A 10,391-nucleotide genomic window follows, 5' to 3' on the forward strand; every position below is an offset into this window, starting at 1 on the left:
ATATAACCTACTTGTGCCTACACTGGGGCAAGATGAGCTTTTTCAATTTAAAGGCACTTGAAACAACTACAAAACTGGTTTTGTTCTTCTCTAAAGGTACAAGAAACCAGAGGAGCGGAGTCCCTTGATAGCTGCAATGCAACATTTTCTGCCAGTCCTGAAGGACAGCTTCATTCAGCTCCTGAATGATCCATCAGACCAGTCTGTCCTCATCCAGAAACAGATCTTCAAAATATTTTATGCCCTTGTCCAGGTAAAAAAAACATTGTATATACTTGAACAATAATTTAAAGCATTGTGCTTTTCCTTAAAATAGTGAATGACAGAAATATTACAGTATTAGATTGCAGCTGAATCATTTTCTCTACTACTCAGCTCCCTGAATCACAAGTTTCTGATTGTCTTGTGCTTTTACTTTTGAGCAGTGCTATTCTTGTTGGCATTAGATAGAAGTTACACATGCCATCCTCTAAGGTAGGGTGTTTGCCGAAAACCAGTTAGAAAATGAGTTTTCTGAGGACAGATTGTGGAGACCAGCCTACAGAGAATTACCAGTGTAAATATAGCAGTTTGGAATTGAACTGCTGCTAAATGCTTCAGAAAGTCGAGTAACATCTATTTAAGTAGCATTTTAGCATTGCATAAGCACAATGAATTGGAGCAAAGACCCCTAGCACCTTTGAGGACATTTAGGGTATAGGTTAGATGGTGTTGAGTTCTTTAGCCTGGTTTTTATGGTAAATTTCTATCTTTTGTGGTGTAGGGAAAGATTTGAAAGCTAAAATTTAAACTGTAAAAGTAACATAAATTTATTATAAAGCGGTTAGAAAATAATTTATTTTTTGTTTGTTTTTTTTTTAACCAGTACACATTACCTCTGGAGTTGATAAATCAGCAAAACCTGGCTGAGTGGATAGAAATCCTGAAGACCGTTGTTGATAGGGATGTGCCAGCTGTAAGTGGCTTTTGGCTATTTATAAGTTTTTTTCATTCACTAGAATGTAATTTCTGCATTCTTTTTTCTCTACAGATGCCAAGAAAATAATAAATAAAAAAGATTAGGCTATATGGGGAGTTTCAAATAGACTAAACAAATTTTAAAAATATGTAGCTTGTATGCAAGTTCTATTTTTAAATTATAGCAAAGCTTATTTTGGCTTCCTGTTTCAAAAATTTATTGATCATTTAGGCATATTTCACAGGATTTATTTTTAGATATGCTCTGCTTCATACTTCTATTAAGCTAAAAGTCCAAATGGCAGGTTAAAAACAAGATATACTGTGTAGTTGTTCTAAATACATATAATTTGAAGTCTTTGTGAATAATTGGTAAATAATGTCTCTTTTTTTTCCCCCTAAAGGAAACCCTTCAGGTTGATGAAGATGATAGACCTGAGTTGCCTTGGTGGAAATGCAAGAAGTGGGCTTTGCATATCTTAGCTAGGCTCTTTGAGAGGTATTTTCTCTTCCATTATTATTTTTAAAAAGCCTCCAAGCAAACATTCAAGTCAGTAATATTGCTGCAGCCTTTAGTTTACATACTTGCTTCTAATTGTAGGTATGGAAGCCCTGGGAATGTTTCCAAGGAGTACAATGAGTTTGCTGAAGTTTTCTTGAAGGCCTTCGCTGTTGGTGTTCAGCAAGTAAGAAACACTGAGTGTGGGGGGAGTGCTAGGATAAGTTTAGAGTTAGTACTGATTGCTTATTTCATTATCTGCTGAAAAGGCTTCTTGCTCCTATTCACAGGTTTTTTCCAAGCTTATTGGTATGGAAAGCAGTGATGTCAATGGGCTAAAAAAAAAGACTGATAACGAAATTATCCATTTGCCACATATCACAATCCACTTTCCATCTAAAAGCCCTCAGATGAGCTTCAGACAAATGCTACCAATTTTTTTCCTTTCTGAAAGAGATTGGGTGTACATGGTTTAGTTGGCCTTCAGAACTACCTTTTAAACTCTGATACAGATTATTTTTACTTAAAGTCTGTAAATGCTAAATTTTCAGCCTTCTGCAAAAGCCTGATCAAGCAGAGGCTCTCTTATAGACAGGTAATTCTGATGTTCCCTTTCCACTCATCTCCCTGTTTTGGGGTTGCCACTTGTGCTGTTTTACAATCTGCTGTATGCAAATAATCTTTGGATTAATTACTTCAGGTATGTTTTTATAAAATTATCTCCTATTTGGATCATAAATAACTTTATTTTAAGGTGATTAAAATATAAATATATATAAAATATAGAATAGACTGTTGATTTATGAGAATCTCACAGTGCAAAATGTTTTCTTCAAAGCCTTTGAGTCAGACAAACAGTTCTTGGTTCAGTTTCAGTTCTCTTAATTTCTAATGAAATGATAATGAATTACAGGACTTTTTAAAGAGGAAATGTAGAGAAAGTGTCTCATAAATCCATGCATTTTGAAGGTTGGCCAAAGTATGGAAAGCATTTTTCCCATGGAGTGTGAGGCAATATATCCCAACCTTCTGCTCAGGGAAGTGGTGTCAGCTTTGCTTGCTGAGGTGCTCACCTGTCACCTCTAGGTGACATTAGACAGACAATTACTGCATGTTCTTTAAGGCCTTACTGGTTGCTTTGCACTACCAAGATAAAATGAAGTTCTGACAAAGGGCTATGGCCGTGAGTAGTCTTTGAAAAGATAATTTTAAGTTTGACAAAATGCTCGTTTTTCTTTGCATTCTCTTTGAATCAATTTTGATCCTTATTGTTATTGCAGCTAGGAAGCTCCTAAGAATTCAGGTATTGAAAGAAAACTGCTAAAAAATCAATATTTGGCTTGGTTTGTTCCTAAACAATAATGTAACTTGTTTAGGAAGACAGACCATGTTAAGGTCCTGCCCTCCATTTTTCTGCAGAAGATAGCTCTTGGGCCTCTGCTCAGGACATGGAATCTGCGAAACAAATGTTGTCGAGCATTTTTGAGCAGGATGTGTTTCTTCACAGAAATTGTAAATTAATGAATTACTGAAGACTATAAATGTGCATAATGTTTCATGGAGTTCTCTCTATTCTCCAAAGTGTTTGCACCCTTTTAATAAAGGAGTAATAGATAAATATAAGGCATAAGACTACAGGTGGTTTAAGTATGAACTTGAAATATACTGCTAATATTATTGTCATAAGTACTTCTCATTGATTAGCCCCCTCCAAAAAAAAAATCCTGTACATTCAGCATTCACTTTAGCTAAACTTTCTTAGTTTGTCCAAACCAGGCTGAGCTGCCTAGCTGGAATACCCTGAATTTATCCCTTTTGTTAGCAGCTGTTTTGCTCAAGACACTTGTCAGGAGCCAGAACTAAGCCCTGGTTGGACACTGCTGCCTTGTAGTTCCTTGGCACTGTCACAGAATTTTATTTTATTTGCCCCAGAGTGTCCATGCTCTTTTTCCTCACTGCAGTTCTTAAAAATTTTCTTAATTTTTTAATACCTTTACCTACTACATCTGAATAATGAAAATACATGCATCTTCTTGGATAGTCCTAAAAACCCTGCAAGTCTGATCTTTTGCTCTCTTCTTTTCTATCCTAACTCAATGCCTAATGCCACCAAACCTTGTACTCAGGTGTTGGTACCAAGTAATTTCTCTCTAAATCCTGGAGGTTTCTAAACATGAGCAGTTCAAACTTTGGGAAGTGATAAAGCATCTGGAGCATAAAACTTTGTAAAGCTGTGAATATTTTGATGAACGAGTGCATCCTCCTTAAACTGAAGTACAAGGCAATTCCTTTGGGAAAAACACTTCAGTCTCTGTGTAATCAATGGTATGAGCAGCATTCATTTCCAAAATAATGAATCTTGTTTTCCCTAGATTTTTATTTTGGTAGTATTACAGATTGATCAATATCTTTCCAGCTCCTTTTGGTTGGGGTTTTAAAAAATGTTTCTTTTGTGTGAAGAGTGAAATGAAATCCTGGCAGTGGAATTTGCCATTTCTCTCCAGTTAGTCATGCTGCTTCTGAAGGTGCAGTGTTTCCACTGACCTGGATTGGGCTCTAGGGAATTCCCTTTGCATTACCCATGCAAAGCTCTCCTGTAAGCTGTAATTTAATTACTAGTCATAGTCCCATGTCCTTTTCATGACCTTATTTGTGGAGAGCCATGGACTTGAACACAGGTGGATCCCTGTGAAGGAGTTCTGGATGCCACTGCAGAAGAGTTGAGGCCAGGAGGCCAAAGGGAGTGAGTGACTGCCTGCTGGATCACTCCACACACACACACATAGCTCAGCTCTGTGAGGCAGCACAGGCACTGATCAGACTGTGAGTGTGGAGTGTTCTGATCCAGTGGCTGGGTGGGAATTTCTGCCCCCAAAGAGTGAAGATGGAAAAATAAACCTCAGAGGCAGAGGGCAAAGCCCCCTGGGGTGTGTTGGTGGTGAATTAGCATGTATGGTTTGTGTTATTAAAGGATGGTATTTTTAAAAGATGTGCAAGCACCCAATATGAGCTGCAAATTGTCTTACAAAATTAACAATGACATTTGGTAGAAGGCTTAGTCAGTACCCATTTTAGCCTAATGAATAAATGGGGGTTTTGTTCGGTTTTGAGGGGTTCTTATGTAGGCTAGTGAGGGAGGGTAGAATTGTGGTGAAAATGGGCTATGCTCAGTATAAGACACTGATGAGATCTGATTTCTCTAGGTGTTGCTGAAGGTGCTGTATCAATACAAGGAAAAGCAGTACATGGCTCCTAGAGTTCTGCAGCAAACACTAAATTACATCAATCAAGGAGTGTCTCATGCAGTCACCTGGAGGAATCTGAAACCTCATATTCAAGTAAGCCAGTTTTGGGGTTTAATACTTAGATGACTCAGGAGTACATTAGTCAGTCTACTGTAGAGTGTTTCCAGCCTTGCTACAATTCACATTTTAGGCACTTCTCTTATAAATTACTGGTGGAAAGAGTTTAAGCCAGTTTAATGAAGGTTACCTTGAAACATGAGCAAAGCCACTAATTTATTGCTGTCTCTCCTTTGTGTTTTAATTTATTAAAGATTACAGTCTAACACAGCATATTTGGAGATGGTGTTAGGTGCTGAATTTGTGGCATTAAATCATCTCCACATGTCATTATCCAAAGCCAGTCTAGTATCTTTTGTTGTGTTGTAACTCTGCCTAAACACAAAAGATGTGGTTTTTTGTAAAGTGCCACATAAATCCACTCTAAATCCAAATAGCTTTAGAATGTTACCACCAGGATGGAGAAAATCTATAAAATACAGGACAGAATACAGAGATTGATTTAGTAGTGCTAACCTGCTTTCAATCTCTTTATTCCAGGGAATCATCCAAGATGTTATTTTCCCATTGATGTGCTATACAGATGCTGATGAAGAGCTTTGGCAAGAAGATCCATATGAATATATCCGCATGAAATTTGGTGAGCCTTTGAAATCTACTCATGTTAAAAAATGGTTTCACGCAAAGGATGGGATTTTATGGAGTGTTTTTGTGAAAACAGGTGGATTTAATCTTAAAAAAGGAGAGAAACACAGTGTATTAACCAAATAGAAGTTGGACATATTGCAGGAAAGGAGAGAGGATACAACAGTCAGCAGTGGCACAGGAGTGAAAGTATTTCATTTACAGTTACAAAGTTTTTATTGCAAATCAAACAGTCCTGGTCTTGCTAGCAACAACTACATAAATTTAATGTCATTTAGACGTTGTGCCATAAACAGCTAATATTTCAGGCCCTGGATTTCTTAGGGAATTTCACCCATGGCACAGTTCAGAGCAGATTTACCCCAGTAGTAAATGACACCTTATGGAGTAAGCTTGGCATTCCAGACTTGTCCCATTTCACCTCCTGTGCTCTGCTACTTTGTGTTGGGGTTTACTCTTAGTCAGTGCAGTCCTCTGAGGCTGGGAACAAACAAAAATACTTCAGACTCCCTGAACAAATTCTTCCCTTCACTAGGAATGTTTATGTTTAGAACAAGGAATCTTGAGGGGTTTGAGAGTTTTTATCCCTCAGGTCAGAGGCATACCTGTAAACACTACAGGTATTGCACAAGGCTCTGATAATCCTCTTCTGCAGAGAAATGAGAAACAGAGCATTTTTTAACCCAATTAATTCTGTGTGCTGGCCTGTAGATCGAATAACATCCATGTCCAAACTTGACTGTTGTGTCTGCTTCTACTTTTGAAAAAGATTTATCTTAAAAATAAGAGACATAGAACTTCAAATTAGACATGTAGAGGCAGTCATCATGAAAAACATAACCCATATGTATCCAACCACATGTTACTCTTTTTTCATATTAAATACATTGGGATCATGAACTGTAGTAAAGGACTGGTATTTAAAACTGTTACAATGTTATTTAACAGATGTATTTGAAGACTTCATTTCTCCAACAACTGCTGCTCAGACATTATTGTTTACATCGTGTAGTAAAAGGAAAGAGGTAAGTTGTTCAAGGATTATACTGAAATACCACCAGCGAAATTCAGTTTATTTGCTGAAAGAGCCATTATTCAAAGTTTTACTTTTCTGCTCTCATATCATGGTACGCTAAAATTTGAAATTCCAGATTTATTTTGTACTGGTCTATTTATGGTTTTTTGTATTTGCAAATTCCCCTAGGACCTATTCTTGACAGAATATTGTGTGTTTATAACAAAGGCACAAAACATTGCCCACATTCCAGGCTTGGGGAAGGCTGTTAGATATTGTAGCATTTCAGAGCACAGAGAATGGTACCTGGGTGATTGACTGGAATTCTGTGACTGACCTTACATGTAATCTAGGTCCTGCAGAAGACAATGGGCTTTTGTTATCAAATCCTCACGGAGCCAAATGCTGATCCTCGCAAGAAGGATGGTGCTTTACATATGATTGGTTCTTTGGCTGAAATTCTCCTAAAAGTAAGCAAAACAAATCTAGTGATTCTTTTCATGCCTTTTTTTTTTTTTTTTCCCCTCCTATGCTGTCTCTAACATATAGTGCCTTAGAAGTAATGCAAATAGCTCAGAGTTCACAAGTTTCTGAATTGCTGCCAGTTTTTTTTAAGCTGTTGAACTTAATTGTTTTGGGTTTAATGTCAGCTTAATTACTTAATTACCGAAGTTTTATAGGTCATGTTCAAGTTCAGTTATTAAGTTCTGTGCTTCTGGTGAGAATTACTACACCATTTCTGTGCTTCACTTAATTACATTCCCTCTTCTTGTGGAAGAAAGGAAAAAAGTGCATCCAGTCAGAGGCGGTTTATTTAATGACTGGGTTTTGTGTCTAGAAGAGAGGAAATAAAATGAAATTAAAGATGTTACTTGGTTAAAATGGTAGCAAAATACATGCATGGCATGGACTTGTATTTGGACCACAGCTCTAAGCACTTTCCCTGACCACTTTTACTTTTGGTGCCAATGTGCTGCCAACAGAAAGGTGCCTCTTGGGGTCAAAAAATGGCTGGGGAGAAAGGTGTCACTATTATGACTGAAAATTTCAAAAATCCGTGTAGGATCCAAGTTTAATTACTAATATAGGAGATCATTGTTGCATAATTGATTTTAAAAAAGGGATAAGTGAAAAGTCTGAGGGTTTGTTACACTCTTCACACTTTATCATGTGTGACTTTTTTTAATGGGATAGAAATACATGTTGATATGAAGTTTTAAACTGATGTGCTTCCTTTCATATTTTGACAGAAAAAGATCTATAAGGATCAGATGGAATATATGTTGCAGAATCATGTGTTCCCTCTCTTCAGCAGTGATCTGGGTTACATGAGAGCTCGGGTAAGAAAGTGTGGCCTTTACTGAGATACATTGTTCCAACTGAAGAATTCAGAAATCTGCAACTTCTTCCCTCTCACAGATGCTCTCTTTCTGCACCTTTTCCATAATAAATTGTACACCTTTGCCAGGGATGGGTACTAGTTTTTGCATGTGTGGTTTTGGAATGGCTGCAGCGCTGTGTGCACAGTTTCCCATCTGTGGCTGGTGGTAGGGTCTGTGTGTGTTTTGCACACAGACTGTACTGCTCACACAAAACCTGTGGCCAAAGATGAACCTGAGATCATAGTACTGGTTTAGTGATGTCTGCAAGACAGCCTCCCACTGACCAGCCTCCACACTCTCAGACATCTTCATCCCTGACAACTCTTACAGTATCTTTATTCATCAGGAGTTGCACCTCGGATTCAATGATTTGTGTAGGTTATGAGTATACAAGCAGTTGGTAATCCTCTTTGTAGCTTTTGCAGCTCTGAATTTCTTCAATGTCTTTTTTTCAGGCTTGCTGGGTTCTTCATTATTTCTGTGAAGTCAAATTTAAAAGTGACCAGAATCTCCAGACAGCTTTAGAACTCACGAGAAGGTGTCTGATAGATGATAGGGAAATGCCTGTGAAAGTGGAAGCTGCAATAGCTCTTCAAGTTCTCATCAGTAATCAAGAGAAAGGTAGGAGCCTTTCCTTACAGCCACAAGAAGCTTTAATGGAATAGTTGTTAACTTTGTGGTGTTCAGGCAGACTTGTTCTCTTCTTCCCTGATGTTAATTTCCCTCTTTCAATTGTAACTTGTAATCATTTACTCTTAGTTTTCAGCTAGAAAAGTTTAATTTTTTAAAATAAATTGCATCTTATCATTATAAGACATGATTATTAAAACGTGGTAAACAAGAGCTTCATGGTACAGTAAATCCAGTTTTATAGCACCTAATAATTGAATCAGAAATACAGTGGCAATATCAGTCTCAGCATATATTCATTCATGTTAAGATTTAAAGAAAAAAATCTATCCTGATCCAGGCAGGTTTTACTTGGCTTAGTATTCCTGAAGCTGGCATAAAAGCCACAAAGCAAACATAAACTATATATTTAATACTTCAGGTAATTTGACAAAGGTGTATATGTACCCATTCCCATTCAATTAACATTTGCATTGATCAGTGATCTTGCATTTTATTAATTCAGACCACAGTGCTCTGGTTTTCATACTTAAATTTCAATCCTCTTGTTATATATTATTAAAATTTGTTCTGAATGGTAGTATTGCTATAATGATTTATTCTACTCATGGTTTTGGTGTGTTAATGCTGAAGCAGTAAATAAAGTTATTTGAGATGTAGGTTCTTAAACTGATCTGTGGTTTTCTAAGAATGTTAATTCAAACATTCCACCTGTTTTACAGCTAAAGAATATATTACTCCATTCATTAGACCTGTAATGCAAGCTTTGCTTCATATTATAAGAGAGACTGAAAATGATGATCTTACTAATGTGATTCAGAAGATGATCTGTGAATATAGTGAAGAAGTTACCCCAATTGCAGTAGAAATGACACAGCATTTGGTGAGACTTTACAGTGGCTTGGGAAGATCTTTAATATGGGAAAGATTGATATTTAAAATTGATAGTTGAGTATGACCATCAATTAATGGCTGTTACTCCAGTCTAAGTGCATTGATACAAGTAATTTTCTTTACATTTAGACAGTGTTTCATCAGAAGTGGCTTCATAACTTACACTGAGTAGAAATTTCTCTAAGAACAATTCTAGAAATGTTTGTGAAATCTTTGCATATTTTCTCCTGATAGTGGTAATAATGAAATTGGTAGTACATTTTAGGTAGTCTCTAAAATGTCACTTAGGTTGGCTGCTTTAAAATATTAAATTAAAGAGTAAATTTTAAATTAAAAGTTTGGTGCGAAAATAAAGTTGAATCTGCAGGAGAAATTCAGAGCTTGAATGGCCATATCTAGCAAGTTTTATTGATGTCTGCAAAAGCAGAGGTCAGCTCAGTGCTTCCCTATTAAAGGCCTTGGAGTTCAAATGGAATTGTTAGTGTGTCAGTGTGTCCTCTCTGGGAATGCCTGCCAAGTGTTCTGGTCTGGTTCAGCTACTGAGGAAACCTTGTGTCAGGAGAACTTACCAAGGGAAAATGGATTCTTTTGCATGGGACATCATGTCATTTACATATTTTTATTCAGGAGTAGATAATGGGTAAAGACAGCTCCAATTATTTAACATCCAAATTTTATTATCCTGAGAAGAAATTCTGGAGCAGAGCAGTCACCTTCTATTACTTGTACACATTTTCTCACAGAAGTCCTTCTGAAATTGTGTAGGGTGCCAGACTTTCACAATTCAATGACATATTTATGGGTTGTTCTGCTATTACTTGCAGGCAATGACATTTAACCAGGTTATCCAGACTGGTCCAGATGAAGAGGGCAGTGATGACAAAGCAGTGACAGCAATGGGAATCTTGAATACTATCGATACACTTCTCAGTGTAGTTGAAGATCACAAAGAAGTAAGTAAAAATTATTTTAAAGCTGATATGTATGGTGTAAGAACACTGTAAGTCTTTTATAGTCCTAGCACTGTTACATGAAAAACTGTCCTTTTGGCCAAAAAGATATTAAAA

General features: G+C 36.9%; 1 protein-coding gene and 1 non-coding gene across 2 annotated transcripts in view; both read left to right on the top strand.

Moving 5' to 3' along the window:
- The window catches only part of IPO7 (importin 7), a 35,542-nt gene that overhangs the window by 13,199 nt on the left and 11,952 nt on the right, over nucleotides 1-10,391 (top strand). The window contains exons 5-16 of the mRNA XM_005486648.4: nucleotides 97-253; nucleotides 866-955; nucleotides 1,362-1,456; nucleotides 1,559-1,643; nucleotides 4,660-4,794; nucleotides 5,299-5,398; nucleotides 6,352-6,428; nucleotides 6,772-6,888; nucleotides 7,669-7,758; nucleotides 8,256-8,421; nucleotides 9,153-9,313; nucleotides 10,149-10,277. Coding sequence (XP_005486705.1) covers nucleotides 97-253; nucleotides 866-955; nucleotides 1,362-1,456; nucleotides 1,559-1,643; nucleotides 4,660-4,794; nucleotides 5,299-5,398; nucleotides 6,352-6,428; nucleotides 6,772-6,888; nucleotides 7,669-7,758; nucleotides 8,256-8,421; nucleotides 9,153-9,313; nucleotides 10,149-10,277 — 1,402 coding nt within the window. The remainder of the gene's footprint in view (nucleotides 1-96; nucleotides 254-865; nucleotides 956-1,361; nucleotides 1,457-1,558; nucleotides 1,644-4,659; nucleotides 4,795-5,298; nucleotides 5,399-6,351; nucleotides 6,429-6,771; nucleotides 6,889-7,668; nucleotides 7,759-8,255; nucleotides 8,422-9,152; nucleotides 9,314-10,148; nucleotides 10,278-10,391) is intronic.
- Nucleotides 7,928-8,108, top strand: LOC113459229 (small nucleolar RNA SNORA23). The gene has a single exon (XR_003380279.1). It is a non-coding gene; the product is annotated as a small nucleolar RNA SNORA23 (small nucleolar RNA).

The sequence above is a fragment of the Zonotrichia albicollis genome, chromosome 6 (genome assembly GCF_047830755.1).
Source record: "Zonotrichia albicollis isolate bZonAlb1 chromosome 6, bZonAlb1.hap1, whole genome shotgun sequence".
In the NCBI taxonomy this organism is placed as follows: domain Eukaryota; kingdom Metazoa; phylum Chordata; class Aves; order Passeriformes; family Passerellidae; genus Zonotrichia; species Zonotrichia albicollis.